This window comes from Elephas maximus, chromosome 25 (genome assembly GCF_024166365.1).
Source record: "Elephas maximus indicus isolate mEleMax1 chromosome 25, mEleMax1 primary haplotype, whole genome shotgun sequence".
NCBI lineage: Eukaryota > Metazoa > Chordata > Mammalia > Proboscidea > Elephantidae > Elephas > Elephas maximus.
In genome coordinates, this window is record NC_064843.1 from 8182802 (window position 1) to 8205048 (window position 22247).

General features: G+C 37.8%; 1 protein-coding gene across 1 annotated transcript in view; it reads left to right on the plus strand.

Moving 5' to 3' along the window:
- SYCP2 (synaptonemal complex protein 2) overlaps positions 1-21203 on the plus strand; it is an 82371-nt gene extending 61168 nt beyond the window's left edge. Inside the window, exons 34-43 of the mRNA XM_049869204.1 lie at positions 7362-7535; positions 8444-8531; positions 8807-8962; positions 9455-9582; positions 18507-18601; positions 18692-18791; positions 19383-19441; positions 19614-19692; positions 19791-19847; positions 20857-21203. Of these exons, the coding sequence (XP_049725161.1) occupies positions 7362-7535; positions 8444-8531; positions 8807-8962; positions 9455-9582; positions 18507-18601; positions 18692-18791; positions 19383-19441; positions 19614-19692; positions 19791-19847; positions 20857-20925 (1005 nt within the window). The 3' untranslated portion in view covers positions 20926-21203. The remainder of the gene's footprint in view (positions 1-7361; positions 7536-8443; positions 8532-8806; positions 8963-9454; positions 9583-18506; positions 18602-18691; positions 18792-19382; positions 19442-19613; positions 19693-19790; positions 19848-20856) is intronic.
- The last annotated feature ends 1044 nt before the right edge of the window (positions 21204-22247 follow it).

Below are 22247 nucleotides of genomic sequence, written 5' to 3' on the forward strand. Positions count from 1 at the left end.
TCCTGTAGAGTGGCTGGTGGATTTGAACTGCCAGCCTTTCAGTTGGCAACCAACTGCTTTAACACTACACCACCAGGGGTCCTTAAAATATATGTTGTTGTTGTTAGGTACCGTTGAGTTGGTTCTGACTTATAGCGACCCTATGTACCATAGAATGAAACACTGCCTGATCCTGCGTCATCCTTACAGTCGTCGTTATGCTTGAGCCCGTTGTTGCAGCCACTGTGTTAGTCCATCTTGTTGAGGGTCTTCTTTTCCGCTGACCCTCTACTTTACAGAACATGATATCCTTCTCCAGGGACTGATCCCTCCTGACAAAATGTCCGAAGTATGTAAGACGCAGCCTCGCCATCCTTGGCTCTAAGGTGCATTCTGATAGTACTTCTTCCAAGACAGATTTGTTTGTTCTTTTGGCAGTCCATGGTATAGTCAATATTCTTCTCCAACACCACAATTCAAAGACGTCAGTTCTTCTTCGGTCTTCTTTATTCATTGTCCAGCTTTCACATGCGTATGATGCAATTAAAAATGCCATGGCTTGAATCAGGCACACCTTAATCTTCAAGGAGACATCTTTGCTTTTCAACACTTTAGAGAGATCCTTTGCAGCAGATTTGTTCAATGTAATGAGTCTTTTTATTTCTTGACTGCTGCTTCCATGAGTGTCAATTGTGGATCCAATTAAAGTGAAATGCTTGACAACTTGAATCTTTCCACTGTTTATCATGATGTGGCTTATTGTTTGGTTCAGTTGTGAGGATTTTTGTTTTATGTTGAGGTGTAATCCATACTGAAGGCTGTGGTCTTTGATCTTTATTAGTAAGTGCTTCAAGTCCTCTTCACTTTCAGCAAGCAAGGTTGTATCATATGCATAACACAGGTTGTTAATGTCTCCTCCAATCCCGATGTCCCGTTCTTCTTCATATAGTCCACCTTCTTGGGTTTGCTGAGCATACAGATTGAGTAGGTATGGTGAAGGGATATAACCCTGACGCACACTTTTCCTGAGTTTAAACCACTCATTATCCCCTTGTTTTGTCCAAACAACTGCCTCTAAATCTATGTACAGGTTCCTAATGGGCACGCTTAAGTGTTCTGGAATTCCCATTCTTTGCAGTGTTATCCATAATTTGTTATACTCCGCATAATCGAATGCCTTTGCATAGTCAGTAAAACACAGTAAACATCCTTCTGGTATTCTCTGCTTTCGGCCAGGATCCATCTGACATCAGCAATGATATCCCTGGTTCCGCGGCCTCTTCTGAAACCAGCCTGAATTTCTGGCAGTTCCCTGTCAATATACTGCTGCAGCTGCTTTTGAATGATCTTCAGCAAAATTTTGCTCGTATGTGATATTAATGATCTTGTTCAATAATTTCCGCATTCAGTTGGATCACCTTTCTTGGGAATAGGCATAAACGCAGATCTCTTCCAATCAGTTGGCCAGGTAGCTGTCTTCCAAATTTCTTGGCATAGACAAGTGAACACTTCTGCGCTGCATCCATTTGTTGAAATATCTCAATTGATATTCTGTCAATTCCCGGAGTCTTGTTTTTCACCAGTGCCTTCAGTGTAGCTTGGACTTCTTCCTTCAATACCATCGGTTCCTGATCATATGCTACCTCTTGAAATGGTTGAACGTTGACTAATTCTTTTTGGTATAATGACTCTGTGTATTCCTTCCATTTTCTTTTGATGCTTCCTGTGTTGTTTAATATTTTCCCCATAGAATCCTTCACTATTGCAACTCGAGGCTTGAATTTTTTCTTCAGTTCTTTCAGCTTGAGAAACGCCGAGCACATTCTTCTCTTTTGGTTTTCTATGTCCAGCTCTTTGCATCTGTCATTATAATACTTTGCTTTGTCTTCTGGAGCCGCCCTTTTAAATCTACTGTTCAGTTCTTTTACTTTATCAATTCTTCCTTTTGCTTTAGCTGCTCGATGTTCAAGAACAAGTTTCAGAGCCTCCTCCGACATCCATCTTGGTCTTTTCTTTCTTCATGTACGATGTCCTTAGATGTCATCCTACAACTCATCTGGTCTTCGGCCATTAGTGTTCAGCGCATCAAATCTATCGTTAAGATGGTCTCTAAATTCAGGTGGGGTATACTCAAGGTCGTACTTTGGCTCTTGTAGAGTTGCTCTGATTTTCTACAGTTTCAGCTTGAACTTGCATATGAGCAATTGATGGTCTGTTTCGCAGTCAGCCCCAGGCCTTGTTCCGACTGATGATACTGAGCTTTTTCACCATCTCTTTCCACAGATGTAATCGATTTAATTCCTGTGTGTTCCATCTGTTGAGGTCCGTGCGTATAGTTGCTATTTATGTTGGTGGAAAAAGGTATTTGCAATGAAAAAGTCATTGATCTTGCAATATTCTATCATTCGATCCACGGCCTTGTGTCTGTCACCAAGGCCATATTTTCTAACTACCGATCCTTCTTCTTTGTTTCCAACTTTCGCATTCCAATCACCAGTAATTATCAATGCATCCTGATTGCATGTTTGATCAATTTCAGGCTGCAAAAACTAATCAAAATCTTCAATTTCTTCATCTTTGGCTTTAGTGGTTGGTGTGTAAATTTGAATAATAGCCGTATTAACTGGTCTTCCTTGTAGGTGTATGGTTATTATCCTATCACTGACAACGTTGTACTTCAGGATAGATCTTGAAGTGTTCTTTTTGACGATGAATGCAACAGCATTTCTCTTCAAGTTATCGTTCCCAGCATAGTGGACTATATGATTGTCCAATTCAAAATGGCCAATACCAGTCCATTTCAGTTTACTAATGCCTAGGATATCAATGTTTATGCGTTCCATTTCATTTTTGACAATTTCCGTTTTGAGTTGTGTCACATCAGCAAATGAAGGTCCCAGAAGCTTGACTCCATCTACATCATTAAGGTCGACTCTAATTTGAGGAGGCAGCTCCTCCCTAGTCGTCTTTTGAGTGCCTTCCAACCTGGGGGGCTTGTCTTCCAGCACTATATCGGACAGTGTTCCACTGCTATTCATAAGGCTTTCACTGGCTAACTCTTTTCAGAAGCAAACTGCCGGGTCCTTCTTCCTACTAATGATACTGAGTTTTTCCATTGTCTTTTTCCACAGATGTTGATTTGGTTCATTTGTTTCCAACTGGTGATGTCCATGTGTATAGTTGTCATTTATGTTGTTGGAAAAAAGTATTTGAAATGAGTAAGTTGTTGGTCTTGCAAAATTCTATCGTGCAGTCTCCTGCATTGTTTCTGTCACCAGGGCCACATTTTCTGACTAGTGATCCTTCTTTTTTGTTGCCAGCTTTTGCATTCCAATCACCCATAGTTATCAGTACCTCTTAACCGTATGTATGATCAACTTTGGACTGCAGAAGTTGGTAAAAATCTTCAATTTCCTCATCTTGGGCATTAGCGGTTGGTGCATTAAATTCGAATAATAGTTCTGATTGAGAAGGTTGTCTGTCAGCTTGGCTGGGCCATGATTCTCAGTATTTTGGCAGTTATAATTTGGCGGTTGTATGATGATGTAATCACCTCCATGATGAGATCTGACATAATGTGATCACCTCCAGGATGGGATTTGCTATGTGTAGCAAATCAGTTGAAAGGGAGTTTCTTCAGGGTTGTGGCCTCCATCCGATATAGGTGTATTTTCTGGCAAGGCTCACAGGTTTTTCCTCACTCTGGATTCTACAGTTCATTCCTGCTCATCTGACCTCTGATTCTTGGGACTTGAGCTAGCAGCTGACCTGCCAATCTTGGGTTCACTGGCCCCTGCAGCTGATGACTTGGAAGAAGCCCCCAGCCTGACCCAGTGACTTGCGACTTTCCAGCCTCTGCAACTGCATGAGCCATTTCCCTGATATAAATCTCTCTCTATATATATATATATGTAATAAACAATTTACTGGTTTTGCTTCTATAGAGAACCCACCCTGAGACACTCATATTAACTCTTGAATGTAGAGTAGATAAAGAGAATGGAAGAAATGATGAAGTAAAAAAGCTGAACAGAAGATTTCAAAGGGCAGCTCAGGAAGACAAAGTATTATTATGAAATGTCAAAGACCTGGAGTTAGAAAACCAAAAGGGAATAACACACTTGACATTTCTCAAGCTGCAAGAACTGAAGAAAAACTTCAAGCCTCAAGTTGCAGTTCTGAAGGATTCTGTGCGTAAAATATTGAACAATGCAGGAAGCATCAAAAGAAGATGGAAGGAATACACAGAGTCTTTGTATGAAAAAGAATCGGGTCAGTGGTCAGTCATTTCAGGAGGTAGCATACGAACAAGAAACAATGGTCCTGAAGGAAGATGTGCAAACCACAGTGAAGGCACTGGCAAAAAACAAAGCTCCAGGAATTGACAGAATACCCGTTGAGGTGTTTCAACAAATAGATGCAGTGCTTAAGGTGCACACTTGTCTAAGAAATTGGGAAGACAGCTACCTGGCCAACCCACTGAAAGATTTATACCATATTTATACCTATTCCCAAGAAAGGTGATCAGCCGAATGCGGAAATTATAGAACAATATCATTAATATCACACACAAGTGAAATTTTGCAGAAGATGATTCAAAAATGGCTGCAGCAGTGTATCGACAGGGAGCTGCCAGGAATTCAGGCTGGATTCAGAAGAGGATGTGGAACCAGGGATGTCGTTGCTGATGTCAGATGGATCCTGGCTGAAAGCAGAGAATGCCAGAAGGATGTTTACCTGTGTTTATTGACTATGCAAAGGCATCCCACTGTGTGGATCATAATAAATTATGGGTAACATTGCAAAGAATGGGAATTCCAGAACACTTAATTGTGCTCATGAGGAACCTGGACATAGATCAAGAGGCAGTAGTTCGAACAGAACAAGGGGCTACTGATTGGTTTAAAGTCAGGAAAGGTGCGCGTCAGGGTTGCATCCTTTCACCGTGCCTATTCAGTCTGTATGCTGAGCAGATAATCTTAGAAGCTGGACTGTATGAAGAACAACACAGCATCAGGCTTGGAGGAAGACTCATTAATAACCTGCATTATTCAGACGACACAACCTTGCTTGTTAAAAGTGAAGAGGACTTGATGAAGATCAAAGAACACAGTCTTCGGTATGGATTACACCTCAACATAAAGAAAACAAAAATCCTCACAACTGAACCAATGAGCAACATCATGATAAACAGAGAAAAGATTGAAGCCAAGGATTTCATTTTACTTGGATCCACAATCAACATCCATGGAAACAGTAGTCGAGAAATCAAAAGATGCATTGCACTGGGCAGATCTGCTGCAAAAGACCTCTTGAAAGTGTTGAAAAGCAAAGATGTCTCCTTGAAGACTACAGTGTCCCTGACCCAAGCCATGGTGTTTTCAGTCACCTAGTGTGCATGGGAAAGCTGGACAGTGAACAAGGAAGACTGCAGAAGAATTGACGCCTTTGAATTGTGGTGTTGACGAAGAATATTGACTATACCAGGGACTGCCAAAAGAATGAACAAATCTGTCTTGGAAGAAGTACAACCAGAATGCTCCTTAGAAGCAAGGATGGTGAGACTGCATCTTACGTACTTTGGAGATGTTGTCAGGAAGGGTTAGTCCCTGGAGAAGGACATCATGCTTGGTAAAGTAGAGCGTCAGCAAAAAAGAGGAAGACTCTCAATGAGATGGACTGACACGGTGGCTGCAACAACAGGCTCAAGTGTAACAACAATTGTGAGGATGGCGCAGGACTGGGCAGTGTCTAATTCAGTTTTGCATAGGGCTGCTGTGAGTCGGAACCAACTCAACGGTACTGAACAGTAACAACAGCCTTAGTTTCTCTTCATCCTTTATCTATCCCTTCAACATCCTACCTTTCAATTTTCTAAATCTGGGTGATCCCCATCCACCTTCTTTGATGCTACTCTGCGCTAGATTTAATTTTAATTGATTTGTTAGATATTCATCGGCTGGGCACTGAACAGGTGAACCATTTTCATTTCCCATTTACTGTTAACTTTGACCCAGGGACTGAAAAAAAATTTTATAGAGTATTTGTACCAACTTGTACCTTCAGAAGCCCTGTGTGATCGCCTTCAATATTCCAACACGAGGTGTTATCAGATGTTTCCATTTCTTGCCAATCTCAAAGTTACAAAGTTGTGTCTCATTTTAATTTGCATTTTCCTGAATGTCAGCTTCACTGAGTATCTGCATATGTTTTTTGGCCATTTGCTGAATTAGCTGTTAACATTTTCTAATTTTTTCATTGCATTATTTGAACTTTTCTTACACATTTGTAGGAGTTCTTTATATATATTCTGGATATTTGTTGTTACATCCAATGCAAAAACTTTTTCCAGTATATCTTGCCTTTTAAAGAAAAATCTCCTGTAGAAGATGCAATTAAATTAAATTTACTCAACTTCTGAGTTGTTTAAGAGATCCTTCCCTTAGCTATAGCCATAAAAATATTTTATTTTATTGTAAAAATGCTAGTCTTGATTTTAACTTTTAGGTTTTCAGTCATTCTGGACTTTGTTTTTGCATATGGATAGCAAATTAGGGCAATATTACATATGAAATACTCCCTCCCCCCCCCCCGCCCCATTCTTTGTAATGCTGATTCAGTCCTTTGCCTTGGTGTCCCCATGACTAGGCTGGTAGGCACTGTTCTTTTTTACTTATCTGTTTATCTGTCCCTGTACTGACACATGCTGCTTCAATTACTGAAGTTCTATACACATAGGGCATTTTGTCCCCACTCATCTGTCTTTTACTTCAAATTCTCTTGGCCTTTTACTTATCCATATAAATTTAAGAAAGCTTGCCTAAGGGGAGAATTGCCATTTCTGAACCACAAATGTACCTCTTTCCATTTTTTGGTCTTATTCTCACAGTTGTACCATGTATTTCAAGGAAAATTATGCATACGTTTTGTTAGATTAATACCTAGGTATCTTCTGTGTTTTTGTTTTTGCTGTTATAAAAAAAGAAAAAACAAAACTTAGATGACATTTTCTGGTTTTTATTTTTCTTTTGCACAGAAATACTATTGATTTTTATTTATCTCTAACAGCTTTGCTGAATTCTGTCATAATTGAGTGCCTACATTCTTTTGAACTTTGTAGATAATCATATCAACCGTTATGATAGTTTTTGTATTTTTGTTTACAATCCTTATACTTTTTGTTCTTAAGGTGAGTTTTTGGTAGATGACATGTAAGTTAATGTTCTAAGTATCTAAAGGCTTTTATTTCTTTTAATTCCTCAAAATACTGTAAGTGACTAGTTTTGGCTTAATATTTTTTTGTTATGTTCAACTTTTTTGTTCTTTTGGCTTTAGATAATTTTTTAACTTCCTTTGAGTGTTTATATCTTATTTATTCATAGCCCAGCCATACTCCAGTAACTAAGGATAATACTGTCCTGAATAGAAAAAATATAAATTCAGTGGCACTTACAGAAGAAACACAAGATTGCAGCACCTATTCAGATGTAAGCAGTTGTAATTCAGAAAATGAACTTCTAAATATCAGTGAAAATCATGTACAAAGAAAGAAAGAGGTAAGGATATACTATAGCTATCAAACTCTCCTTAAACTAAGAATCATGTTATTGGCCTTTAATAGTAATTGTAATATTTTAACATTTTTCCATTGTTATTACCTGAAAATCTGATGCATAAAGTATGTAGAAAGGCTTGATCATAAGAAAAATTATTTTTTTTTTGATACAAGTTGAAACTTTTGAAGTGGTCTTAAATCATTGCTGAACCACTCACATATTTAGAATTAGGCCTTTTCGGTTTCATGATTATATGGGAATTTGGTTGAGCTACTTGCCATTATAAAAGTTAATTAGTCCATCAACAAGAATATTAATAATCTGGAAAATATAGGAAGTCAAGGCAGAGTTTTCCAGCTTGGAGAGGGCTGGAACTTGACCTAGACATTAGTTTGTATATGTTCATTATTCACTCCGTGGAGAAAGAACAGCGACCTCAGTAAAGAAAGGGAAGACGTGGACATGCACGTTCATGAAATAGGAAGGAGACAGATCTGATGAGAGCAGAGGAACCTGTGTGTTGAAACAATGAGAAATAACGATATGAAAGGTATGGCTTAAAGGTGTAAATTGAAAGGCAGGAAGAAGAGTTTAGACTTTTGATATCTGTCTTCTCATTTCCTGACTCAGTTAAAGGAATGAACATCCTGTTAAGAAACAATTGAAAGAGCACAGATAGTCAGAAAAACCAGCTACAAAACTATTGCTGTAACTTAGGAGTGAAGTTACCGTAAGGATATAGGTTAATGCACAGCAGCATTAGGAAAAGGAAGGGATAGAAACGGACAAACTGAAAAAAGAATTGGCAGCATTTACAGTTCTCTGGCTTTTGGCTTTGAGAAAAATGGTCGTTGGTGAAGCCAAGAGTACCTACAGTATTGTTTTGTAATTTCTAATCTGTATTTTAGGAAAGCCATTCATCTCCATTATCCATGTCTAGTGAAAGAGAAGAGAAAATCTGGTATAACATGTCTTTTGACACTACTCATGAATCAGGTTTGTAGTCATGGTCTTTTTCTTTTTTTAATTACTAATTACTGAAATACTATGAAATTTCATCCAAAGGATGAAATGCAAAGGTATTTTAAGTGATACCACTATTATTCAGTTTAGTTAGTGTCAAAATGAAACTAGGTAGAATTTAATGTACAGTTGCCTAAAACATAATGTTAACAATTACCTGAAACCAAGGCTTTTTATATAAGCAAGAAGATATTGGGTATTTTTAATCAATATGTAGCACTGTTAATTATTTTTTAATCATTCCTAAGGCCCCACTCAGCATTCTAATCGCAAACGAATGTACGTAGATGATAACCTAAGTCATTCTGATGATGCAGAAATGGAAGAGGAAGAAGAAAGAAGAGCAAACTTGCTTCCCAGAAAACTGTCTAAAGTCGAAGATGCAGATCATCACACCTATAAAAGTAGGTAGATACCTGTGTCAGAACACAGTTATTTGGAGGTTGGCTTATTAGACTTTAAATGATTCCATCCACAAAACAAACTCCCTATGAAGACGACTTTGCATACATCCAGGACTGATGATATTTTATCACAAAGTTCATTTTAAATGAGTACTGTTGAAGTAAAGGTCTTTATAGAGTATGAATTTACCGATATTTATTTTGTCATTAAATTATAAGGCTAGTTATAAGGCGGAACCCATTAAAAAAATAATCCAAAACTGCTCCATTGTAAAGTTATTTCTGCCTTAATAGCCATACCAAAAGTTTTTTTATTAATCAGAATAATTTCATCTTTAAAAAATATGAATTCTACCTTTGATTTAATAATCCTTATGTTTATATTAAAAATGGAATCTGAAAATAAGATTTTGTTCTTTAGCCTCATGACACTTAAGATTATATTTGTAATAACGCATATTTTAAGTTTAGCTGATTGTCTTCATTTTATAGTGTCTGAAAGTATATCTGCGTTTTCAGCATATGAGTTTTATATTCCTGGGAAGAGGTGGGAAACCAGATGTTCAAATGTAGCGATGATGTGTGAGAAATTGGGTAAAGAATTTAAGAGGAGAATTCAGGTGAGTTATTATTCTGTAGGTAAGAATTTATGCCAAAAAATTTGATAACATACCACACTTTCTACTAGACTGTTGGCTACCTTGATCTTTTGGCACTAAGCACACGTTCATGAACCCAACTTTTCTCATACAGCAGTGAAAGATTAGAATCATTATTAGGTAAGAAAAAGAAAAAAAAACTTCTGTGAGTTAAGTTTCTTTAAATCTGGGATTATGTAATATTGTTTCCTTTCCTGTTGGCTTTCTCTCTTTCGCCTGTCCTCTTTCCTATTCTGACTTGGTTAGCATTTCAAATCTACTGCGGTTTTTTTTTTTTTGGAAAAAATTTTTTGCATGCCTCATCATTTTTACCAAAAAAACCAAACCCATTGATGTTGAGTCAATTCCAACTTACAGAAACTCTATAGGACAGAGTAGAACTGCCCCACGGGGTTTCCAGGGAGCCTCTGGTGGATTTGAACTGGTGACCTTTTGGTTAGCAGCCAAACTCTTGACAAAAAAGAAAAAGAGCCCTGGTGGGGCTGTGGTAAGATATTTTTTTTTTTAATTGTGCTTTAAGTGAAAATTTACAAATCAAGTCAGACTCTCATACAAAAATTTATGTACACCTTGCTATATTCTCCTAATTGCTCTCCTCCTAATGAGACAGCACACTCCTTCTCTCCATTCTCTTTTCCTGTCCTTTCCACCAGCTTCTGACCCCCTCTGCCCTCTTGTCTCCCCGCCAGATAGGAGATGCCAACATAGTCTCATGTGTCTACTTGATCAAAGAAGCTCATTCTTCACCAGCATCATTTTTTATCCCATTGTCCAGTTCAATCCCTGTCTGAAGAGTTGGCTTTGGGAATCGTTCCTGTCTTGGGCTAACAGAAGGTCTGGGGACGATGACCACTGGGGTTCTTCTAGTCTCAGTCAGACCATTAAGTCTGGTCTTTTTACGAGATTTTGGGGACTGCATCCCACTGCTCTCCTGCTCCCTCAGGGGTTATCTGTTGTGTTCCCTGTCAGGGCAGTCATCAGTTGTAGCCGGGCACCATGTAGTTCTTCTAGTCTCAGGCTGATGTAGTCTCTGGTTTATGTGGCCCTTTCTGTCTTTTGGGCTCATAATTACTTTGTGTCTTTGATGGTCCTTATTCTCCTTTGCTTCAGGTGGGTTGAGACCAATTGATGCATCTTAGATGGCTGCTTGCTAGCATTTAAGACCCCAGACCCACTCCCCAAAGTGGGATGCAGACTCATTTCTTAATAGATTATATTATGCCAGTTGACTTAGATGTCCCCTGAGATCATGGTCCCCTAACCCCCGCCCCTGCTACTCTGGCCTTAAAAAAAAACTTAGAAGCATTCAATTTATTCAGGAAACTTCTTTGCTTTTGGTTTAGTCCATTTGTGCTGACCTCTCCTGTATTGAGTGTTGTCTTTCCATTCACCTAAAGTGGTTCTTACCTATATGTAATTAGTGAATCTCCCTCTCCCTCCCTCCCCCTGCTCATAACCATCAGAGAATATTTTCTTCTCTGTTTAAACTGTTTCTCGAGTTCTTATAATAGTGGTCTTATACAATATTTGTCCTTTTGCAACTAATTTCACTCAGCATAATGCCTTCAAGAGTGCTCCATGTTACGAAATGTTTCACAGATTCATCATGGTTCTTTATTGATGCATAGTATTCCATTGTGTGAATACACTGTAACTTATCCATTCATCTGTTGATGGGCACCTTGGTTGCTTCCATCTTTATGCTATTGTAAACAGTGCTGAAATGAAGATAGGTGTGCATATATCTGTTTGTGTAACGGCTCTTATTTCTCTAGGATATATTCTAAGGAGTGGGATTGCTGGATTGTATGGTAGTTCTATTTCTAGTTTTTTAAGGAAGCACCAAATCGATCTCCAAAGTGGTTTACCATTTTACATTCCCACCAGCAGTGTATAAGTGTTCCAGTCTCTCCACAACCTCTCCAATATTTATTATTTTGTGTTTTGGGGGTTAATGCCAGCCTTGTTGGAGTGAAATGGAATCTCGTTGTTTTGATTTGCATTTCTTTAATGGCTAATGGTTGCGAGCATTTCCTCATGTATCAGTTACCTACCTGAATGCCTTCTTTAGTGAATGCCTGTTCGTATCTTTTGCCCATTTTTTAATTGGGTTATTTGTCTTTTTGTGTCTGAGTTTTTGCAGTATCATGTAGATTTTAGAGATCAGGCACTGATGGGAAATGTCATAGCTAAAAACTTTTTCCCAGTCTGTAGGTAATCTTTTTACTTTTTTGGTGAAGTCTTTGGATGAACATAGGTGTTTGATTTTTAGGAGCTCCCAGTTATCTAGTTTTTGTTCCGCATTGTTAGTAATGTTTTGTATACTGTTTATGCCATGTATTAGGGCTCCTAACGTTGTCCCTATTTTTTCTTCCATGATCTTTATCATTTTAGATTTTATATTTAGGTCTTTGATCCATTTTAAGTTTGTTTTTGTGCATGGTGTGAGGTTTGAGTCTTGTTTCATTTTTTTGTAGATGGATATCCAGTTATGCCATCACCATTTGTTAAAAAGACTGTCTTTTCCCCATTTAACTGATTTTGTGCCTTTGTCAAATATCAACTGCTCATATGTGGATGGATTTATATCTGGATTATCAATTCTGTTCCATTGCTTTGTGTATCTGTTGTTGTACCAGTACCAGGCTGCTTTGACTACTGTGGCGGTATAATAGTTTTTAAAATCAGGTAGAGTGAGGCCTCCCACTTTATTCCTCTTTTTCAGTAATGCTTACTTATCCAGGGCCTCTTTCCCTTCCATTTGAAGTTGGTGATTAGTTTCTCCATCTCATTAAAAAATGTCATTGGAATTTGGATCGGAATTAATTAAATCTATAGATCGTTTTTGATAGAATAGACATATCCATGAGTAAGGTATGTTTTTCCACTTACGTAGGTCTCTTTTGGTTTCTTGCAGAAGTGTTTGGTAGTTTTCTTTGTATAAGTCTTCTACATCTCTGGTAAGATTTATTCCTAAGTATCTTATCTTCTCGGGGCAACTGTAAATGGTATTGATTTGGTGATTTCCTCCTTGATGTTCTTTTTGTTGGTGTAGAGGAATCCAACTGATTTTTGTATGTTTATCTTGTATCTTGATACTCTGCTGAACTCTTCTTTTAGTTTCAGTAGTTTCCTTGAGGATTCCTTAGGGTTTTCTGTGTATAAGATCATGTCATCTGCAAATAGAGATACTTCTTTGCCAATCTGGATGCCCTTTATTTCTTTATCTAGCCTAATTGCTCTGGCGAGGACCTCCAGCACAATGTTGAATAAGAGCAGTGATAAAGGGCATACTAGTTTGGTTTCCGATCTCAAGGGGAATGCTTTCAGACTCTCTCCATTTAGGGTGATGTTGGCTATTGGCTTTGTATAAATGCTTTTTATTATGTAGAGGAATTTTCCCTCTATTCCTATTTTGCTGAGAGTTTTTATCATGAATGGGTGTTGAGCTTTTTCAAATGCCTTTTCTGCATCAGTTGATAAAATCATGTGATTCTTTTGTTTATATGATGGATTACATTAATTGTTTTTCTGATGTTGAACCATCCCTGCATACCTGCTACGAATCCCACTTGGTCATGGTGAGTTATTTTTTTTGATATATTGTTGAATTCTATTGTCTAGAATTTTGTTGAGGATTTTTGCATCTACATTCATTAGGGATATAGGTCTATAATTTTCTTTCTTGTGATGTCTTTACCTGGTTTTGGCATCAGGGATATGGTGGCTTCATAGAACGAGTTTGGTAGTATTCCGTCCTTTTCTATGCTCTGAAATACCTTTAGTAGTAGTGGTGTTAACTCTTCTCTGAAAGTCTGGTCAAGATCTGCAGTGAAGCCGTCAGGACCAGGGCTTTTTTTTTTGGGGAGTTTTTTTGATTACTTTTCAACCTCTTCTTTTGTTATGGGTCTATTTAGTTGTTCTACTTCTGATTGTGTTAGTTTAGGTAGGTAGTGTTTTTCTAGGAATTCATCCATTTCTTCTAGGTTTGCAAATTTGTTAGAGTACAATTTTTCGTAATAATTTGATAGGATTCTTTTAATTTCGGTTGGGTCTGTTGTAATATTGCCCCTCTCATTTCTTATTTGGGTTATTTGCTTCCTCTCTTGTTTTTCTTTTGTCAGTTTGGCCAGTGGTTTATCAATTTTGTTAATTTTTTCAAAGAGCCAGCTTTTGGTCTTGTTAATTCTTTCAGTTGTTTTTCTGTTTTCTGTTTCATTTAATTCTGCTCTAATTTTTATTATTTGTTTTCTTCTGGTGCCTCAGGGTTTCTTTTGTTGCTCTCTATTTGTTCAAGCTGTAGGGTAATTCTTTGATTTTGGCCCTTCTTTTTGGATGTGTGCATTTATTGATAGAAATTGACCTCTGAGCACTGCTTTCACTGTGTCCCAAAGCTTCTGATAGGAAGTGTTTTCATTCTCATTGGATTCTCTGAATTTCTTTATTCCATCCTTAATGTCTTCTATAACCCAGTCTTTTTTGAGCAGGGTATTGTTCAGATTCTAAGTGTTTGATTTCTTTTCCCTGCTTTTTCTGTTATTGATTTCTACTTTTATGGCCTTACAGTTAGAGAAGATGCTTTGTAATGTTTAGGTGTTTTAGATTCTGCTGAGGCTTGCTTTATGGCCTAATATGTGGTCTATTCTAGAGAATGTTCCATGTATATTAGAAAAGAAAGTACACTTGACTTCTCTTGGGTGGAGTGTTCTGTATATGTCTACAAGGTCAAGATGGTCGATTGTGGCATTTATGTCTTCTGTGTCTTTATCGAGCTTCTTTCTCGATGTCCTGTCCTTCACCGAAACTGGTGTGTTTAAGTCTCCTATTATTGTGGAGCTGTCTAATCTCACTTTTCAGTGCTGTTAGAGTTTGTTTTATGTATCTTGCAGCCCTGTCATTAGGTGCATTAATATTTAATATGGTTATATCCTCCTGGTATATTGTCCCTTTAATCATTAAATAGTGTCCTTCCTTATGCTTTGTGGTGGATTTAACTTTAAAGTCTGTTTTGTCAGAAATTAATATTGCCACTCCTGCCATTTTTTGATTGTTGTTTTCTTGATATTTTTTTTTTCCATCCTTTGAGTTTATTTGTGTCTCTAAGTCTAAGGTGTGTCTCTTGTAGGCAGCATATAAATGGATTGTGGTTTTTAATCCATTCTGCCACTCTCTGTCTTTTTATTGGTGCATTTAGTCCGTTTACATTCAGCGTAATTATGGATAGATATGAATTTAGTGCTGTCATTTCGATGTCTTTGTGTGTTGACATTTGTTTCCCACTTAATTTTTTGTGCTGAGTAGTTTATATACTGTCTCAAGTTGATGTTAATATGTTTCTGGTGAGTCTCTATTTTTTTCTTGTATTTTATTTTGAAGTGTAGGGTAGTTTGTCTGCTGTGTGGTTACCTTAATATTTACCCGTTTTTCTAAATTTAAACCTAACTTTTATTTCTTTGTATCACCTTGTCTTCCTCTCCATATGAAAGATCTGTGACTACATTTCTTAGTCCCTCTTTATTGTTCTAATGTTGTCATCTTTTACATAATAACATTGCTGTTTCCCTGTTTTGGGAAACCCTGGTGGCATAGTGGTTAAGTGCTACGGCTGCTAACCAAAGGGTGGGCAGTTCAAATCTGCCAGGCGCTCCTTGGAAACTCTATGGGGCAGTTCTACTCTGTCCTATAGGGTCGCTATGAATTGGAATCGACTCAACTGCACTGTGGTTGGTTGGTGTTTTCCCTGTTTTGAGCGCTTCTTTATCTTGATTTATTTTTGTGATTTCCCTGTCTGGGTTGACATCTGATTGCTCTGTCCAGTGTTCTAGTCTTGGTTGATACCTGGTATTATTGATTTTCTAACCAAAGAGCTCCCTTTAGTATTTCTTGTAGTTTTGATTTGGTTTTTACGAATTCCCTAAAGTTCTCTTTATCTGGAAATGTCCTAATTTCACCTTCGTATTTGAGAGACAGTTTTGCTGGATATATGATTCTTAGCTGGCAGTTTTTTTCCTTCAATACTTTATGTAAGTCATCCTATTGCCTCCTTGCCCACATGGTTTCTGCCGAGTAGTCTGAGCGTATTCTTACTGACTCACCTTTGTAGGTGACTTTTCGTTTATCCCTCGCTGCTCTTATAATTCTCTTTATCTTTGGTTTTGGCAACTTTGATTATAATGTGTCTTGGTGACTTTCTTTTAAAATCTACCTTATGTGGAGTTCGATGAGCGTCTTGGATAGATATCTTCTCATTTTTCACAATATCACAGAAGTTTTCTGCCAACAAATCTTCAACAATTCTCTTGGTATTTTGTTATCCCTCCCTGTTCTGGTACTCCAGCCACTCGTAGGTTATTTCTCTTGATAGAGTCCCACATGATTCTTCAGGTTTCTTCATTTCTTTAATCTGATTTTTCTTCAAATATATTGGTGCCAAGTGCTTTATCTTCACGTTCACCAGTTCTGCCTTCCACTTGCTCAAATCTGCTCCTCTGACTTTCTGTTGAATTGTCTACTTCTGTAATTTTATTGTTAATCTTCTGAATTTCTGATTGCTGTCTATGGGTTTTTCCAGTTTATTAAACTTTTCATTATGTCCCTGAATAATCTTTCTAACTTCTTCAGTTGCTTTATCAGTGTGTTCCTTGGCTTGTTCTACATATTGCCTCATTTCCTTCCTGATGTCTTGAAGGGTTCTGTATATTAAACTTTTGTATTCTGCATCTGGTAATGCCAGGAATGCACTCTCATCTAGAAGATCCCTGGGTTTTTTGTTTTGAGAGCCTGGTCTGTTTCTTTATGTGACTTGATGTTGACTATTGTCTCCGAGCCATCTCTAAGGTATCGTATTAGTTTATGCTTGCTTACTGTGTTGTAGCTGCTTGCTTTGTTTTGTTTTGGTATACCCCTGTGGGTTGCTTGAGTGAGCTAGCTTATTTTCACCTTTGGAGCTCTGGTGTCCTGTCCCCAGCTGGCTAGAGCTGTTATGAGGTATATCAATCTAGGAGTCCATTCAGTTTTCTTGTATGAATTCAGCTCAGGTGTCCAGGTAGCTGATCATCAAGTGTGTGGTACAGGCTCTGTCCTACAGTCTTAGAGGGGCAGGTGTGATTGATGTAGGTACCGGTATCTGGTTGCAGCAGGGGGTCATGCTCTGAACAAGGCAGGGGGCTGAGAATCGTCCCCCAAGTGTCTCTGAGGAAAGCGTGTCCCTGTTCCCTAAAGCGTACAGGTGGATGGGTTCTACAGACAGACCGTGGGCACCCAGTGTTTTTGGTTGTAAGGACTGGCAGGTACCAGTTATCCTTGGACCCTTGTCATGGGTGGCTGGGTGACCTGAGTGGAGCAACCAGTCCTTAGGCTCCTGATGTGGGTAGGTGACAACTCTGTTTAATAGACAAAGTGGTGTCAAACATCAAATACCCACCTCTCCACCGCACAGCTGGAACAGTTGTAGTCTGCCAGCCAAGGGCCTATTCTCCTGAAATAGGCCCACACAGATCCATGCAGTGGGGAAAGTATTCAAGGTCCACAGACCGTTTATGCCTGGACAGGAGCTACTTCTGTCCTGAGCTCCCCAGGTTGGTGGAGCTGCAAATTATCTTTTCTCCCAATTGTGAATTCATTTTTTCTCCATGGCTGGGAGGATGACTCCAGGCACTCAACAGGGCCTATCTCAGGCCCAGGGAAATCAACACCCACTGAAGCCGGCTGGGGGCAGGGGGCGCAGTAAAATATATGCAAGTACTTAGCTTTTGCTGAGAGTGCCGCTCTTCTCTGGTTCTGGAGATGTGAGTAGGCTGTGCGGCTGGCTGCTCCCTGCGGCAACTGTGACTGAGCACTACTACCAGCCTGTCGCAGCAGGTGCCGGGAATGATGCCTGAGGGATCCCAGTGATTGAAGTCCGGCAACACCTCTCTCTGCCTGCTGCTCAGTCCTTTTTCTAATTTTGCCTTTGATGATCAGGGTTCCTACGTTGTCATAAATATAACCATTTCACTCATTTTTTGGGGCCTTTGTTGTAAGAGGGTTCACAGGAATAGTCTGGCTACTCTGCCGTCTTGGCCCCACCTCCTCAAGACATTTGTTTTTTAACCTCCTAGGCACTGCTGGTGAGGGTAGTGTAATACCATATAAAGGGTGAGCAACTATAGTCAGAAACCATCTCACTTTGTTCTGCCAGCTCTGCGTCTGTGTGTATCCCCAGTTTTTTGAGGTTCCAACAAGATGACGCATGTAATGATTCTTTCTAAAACAATTTTAAATCATTTTTAATGGTTTCTCCATCCATCTTTTGCTCTCTCATACCTATATTTAGGAGAATGAGACTTTTTAAGTCCACTGATTAGAAAAATATATTTTCTGCAGAGGTTATCATTCCCATCTCTTGGTTGCCCTTTTCTGCTATATAGGGGTAAAATCTGAGGTTATTTAAGTCCTACATATTTATTTTGTTTCAACTTTATTTACCCAAGGTCAACATAGTCTCTTTAGGAGAACCTAATGCATATATTCTGTTCTGTGGCTAGATGGGAATATATATTTTTGTGAAAAATGGTAAAAAAAAAAAAATTCAACTATGACTTTTAGGCCATGTTCTTCAAGAGATTGATGAGCACTATCAGTCATGTAAATACTGTAGAGTGTAATGGTCTTGCAACAACAATTAGCATTTTAATTCTTGGTGGAAGCCTTACCAATGGAACTTACCACCTCTGTCACTGACCTAGCTTATTAACACTTCAATTTAAATAACTGAGTTTCTGATTTTTCACTTTTTGAAGTTTTTCTTAGTCATGTATATCTTATAGGAAAGTCTTTGCCCTTAATGTTCTTGCTTGATTATGACTTTGTAAAGTTTTTTCAAGTTAAAAATCAGTATTTTTCAGACCCACTACAAAAGGATGGATTATTTTACTAAGCAGTCTTGGAAATCAGCTCAACACCATATGAAAACAATGAACCATCATATTCAAGAGCAGAGGTCTGTAATCTCTTCTGTAGTAATAATCTCTCCTGAAAACTTCTAAATGCTATAGTTTTTAAAATTAATTTCATTTTGTTTTGTTAATAGGAATAAAAAACTTGATAAATTTCAATTCACCATCATACAGGAGCTGGAGAATTTTGAAAAAGAGGCACAGTCTTTAAAAAATTTGGAGAAGGAATTTGTGGTTTGTGCTTTTAAAAATAATTTTAAAACTTTGTTTTTAAGAACTACCCCCTTCAGGAAAACTTTCGCTCACTTCCTTCTGCTTTAGCTCACCCTAAAAGCTTTCTGTTCTTTAGAAAATAATTGTTTTATCTTAGATTTTTAGCCAGCCCCATATGTTGTTGTCAGTTGCCGTTGGTTCCATCTTACAGCGATTTGGTGTGCAAACAGATGAAACACTGCCCGGTCCTGCATCATCCTCACAGTCGCTGTTATGCTTGAGCCCATTGTCATAGCCACTGTGTTAATCCATCTCATTGGTAGTCTTCCTCTTTTTCGCTGACCCTCTACTTTACCAAGCATGATGCCCTTCTCCAGGGACTGGTTCCTCCTGAGTCAGCTCCGTATAAACACATAACAAACTTAAACTTAAGTTGATAATGAGGGAGAGATCCAGAGAAATTTTCAGCTCCCATTTTTTTTTGTCTGAAAGAATGTATGGCATCTGGAAATTCTTAGTATAGAGCCAAGTTGTTTATTTAAATTTTGAATAATATAACTGCAGCAATGCCACTGTCAGGTTTTAATAGTTTCATTTATCTTTAAAAAATAGGACTTATGGGAAAAGATACTTCAGAAGTTCAGTGCCTGTCAGAAAAGTGAACAGCAGAGGTTAGTTTAACATTCTTAGTGACTGAAATCTATACAATTAGAGTTTTAAACAAGTTTATATTTGAATGCTGATCTATTTGAAAGTGTATTTAAAATTATGTAAACTATATTCTTAGCAATTCAATTTGAATTCCTGATGAATAGAGATAACTCTCATTGTTTTACTTGTTAGGCTTCACCTTTTGAGAACATCATTTGATAAAAATGTCATCCACAATACTGATAATGAAGAAGGTATTTTTACATCTGAGGTATAAATTTTATATTTTATATGTCTTTTTGATATTGGTTAGTCTAACAAAATCTTTGTGATAAACTTGATGGGTGAAATATATTTACTTATTTACAGATGTGTTTGATGAAAGAAAACATGAAAAGGCTACAAGACAGGCTTCTTAAGGAAATGGTAAATTTGATTATCTGGTTTGGGCTTTTCAGATGTAATAATCATGCTTTTATGTCTTTTAAAGAGAAATTGGTTTTCTTTTTGGGTCGAGGGAAAGGCAGTTTCAGCCCACTGTTCTTGAGATTTATAGTAAAAGAACAGGAGTGAAGTAATTAATGAGTCCTAGTAGGGGAAAAAAAGAATATCGAGTTGCAAATTTAAAAATTAGGAAAAATGATCTCTTGGCACTGTATCTGAGCCCCTAGCACGTGAGCGGGCCTCTGTCCCACCACCTCCTGAAGGTATGGTGTGTCAGGATGGAGCTCATCCCAAGGCCATAGTACACAGAGGGATTGTTGAACCCTTGCACAACAAACTTTACTAACCTAGATTTGCTGATAAAATTACTTGACTTTCCCAAGGCCTGGTAGACCAGTAGCTGCATTCTGTGTGTAGAGGGAGTGGCAGGGAGAGAGGGGCAGGAGTACATCTGGGAGGGAATAAAGACACTGAAGAAATTGAACTAGACTTTGGTGTTTTCTCAAAGGTGGCAGGCATTTTCATGTACACCCTAGTGCTGATTTTTGCACACAGGTACATGTTAATGCACTCACTAAGCTTCAGTAGAATCGCAATTCGCTGAAATAGCGGGGAGGTCAGGATATAGCAGCTAAGCTACTGGTATAGCTTGAATCAAACTAACTGGTTTGGTCCTTGAATTTTTTTTTTTCTAGACTCTTTGACTTTCTTAAATATTAAATCTAAATTTCATTGATTTGGGGATTTATTATTGGAGGTCTTCTCTCAATTGATCATGTCAGATACCCATGATGATCACAGAATTCCACTGATAATCTAGACTGTGGGAAATTGGGTAGAAATGTGCATTGATACACTAGCTTTATAAAAGGAGTTGTTTTAAAATGAATCACTTAATAACAGCTTGATTTTTTTTTCTAATTTATATGATAGTCTTACAGTGATAATGTAAAATCTAACTGTGATTTTTTGTTTTTGTTTTTGACCGTAGCAAGAAGAGGAGCTCCTTAATGTACGCAAAGGGCTGATGTCATTATTCATGTGTGATGAAAGATGTTAATATGTGAAACCCAGTTATCCACACATTTTATCTGTTGATCCTTTTTTGTATATGACTGCGAAAAGAGAAAAATAGACATGTCACCTAGGAACCTATAAATTCAAAGAAATTTCTTACGGATGAGGAGGAAAAAAAAAACACTGCAGCATAGCTCCAAGCCCAAAAGACTTTTGTCCATACAATAGTATTCTTTTGTTAGAAAATTTTGAGAAACCGTACTGTAAAAGGAATTGGCTCATTCTTGTATTATTTGCATTAGGCAAATATTACTGAGTTAACTAATGACAGAATTGACAGAATTAGTTGTCTTTCATAAATTAAAATTTACTATATAAAATGTATCTTAAATTATATATTTTAAAATTAAGTGTTTTACTCAATGTATTCTTTAAATTTGCCGAATTAAGAATATACTACTGCAAGAAATAAAAATTTAGCCACAATTAGAAGTGGGGGTGGAGTACCTAATTTAAAATGTTTACCCAATTGGTAGATGAGTACTTTTAGCACACTGTTGGAGACTGTATTTATTCAGTTATGGCTCTAATGTATTAGAAGGCACTAAATAGTCTAAAATAGTTACTGTACTGCCTAAATATTTTAATTCTAGGGAGAAGTCTTAAGCGGGCTATTTTGACACATGGTTTTTAAGCTCCTAGTTCTCATTGTAATAATACTTTGCTAGATTAATAAATTAACATGAGTACACATTTGATTTGCTTTAATTTTATATTTAAGTTGAAATATCTCACTTGGATACATATTACCCTATAAAATTATTTTATAAATATCCATCACCAATCAGATATCCAAAGTGTAAAACAGCAGCTTCACTATCACTTGCCTCTTTAATGGTAGCAGAGTATTTCATTCATACCAGTATTTTAAATACAGTGCTGAAAGTGGCTTCATAGTGAAGAAAAAAAAAAAACCTTCACATTTTAGTTCGCCATATGTTATTATTAGCATTGTTGTTGTCAGGTGCCGTCGAGTTGGTCCCGACTCATAGCGACCCAGTGTACAACAGAACGAAACACTGCCCTGTCCTGAGCCATCCTTACAATCGTTGTTATGCTTGAGCTCATTGTTGCAGCCACTGTGTCAGTCCACCTCTTAGCATTAGCTAAGATTTATTGAGAGGGTAAAGAGGATCTATTTCAAGAAACAGTGACAGCAAAACTTCATGCTGCCCTGAGAGACTTAGAATGAACCCCATCATGTCCTACCCCTCTGGGCCAGAACTTAACAGGACTCCAACATGATAAAAAACATCATACTTAATACTTATTCCCATGCTGTACTGTATATGTACTGCAGCCCAA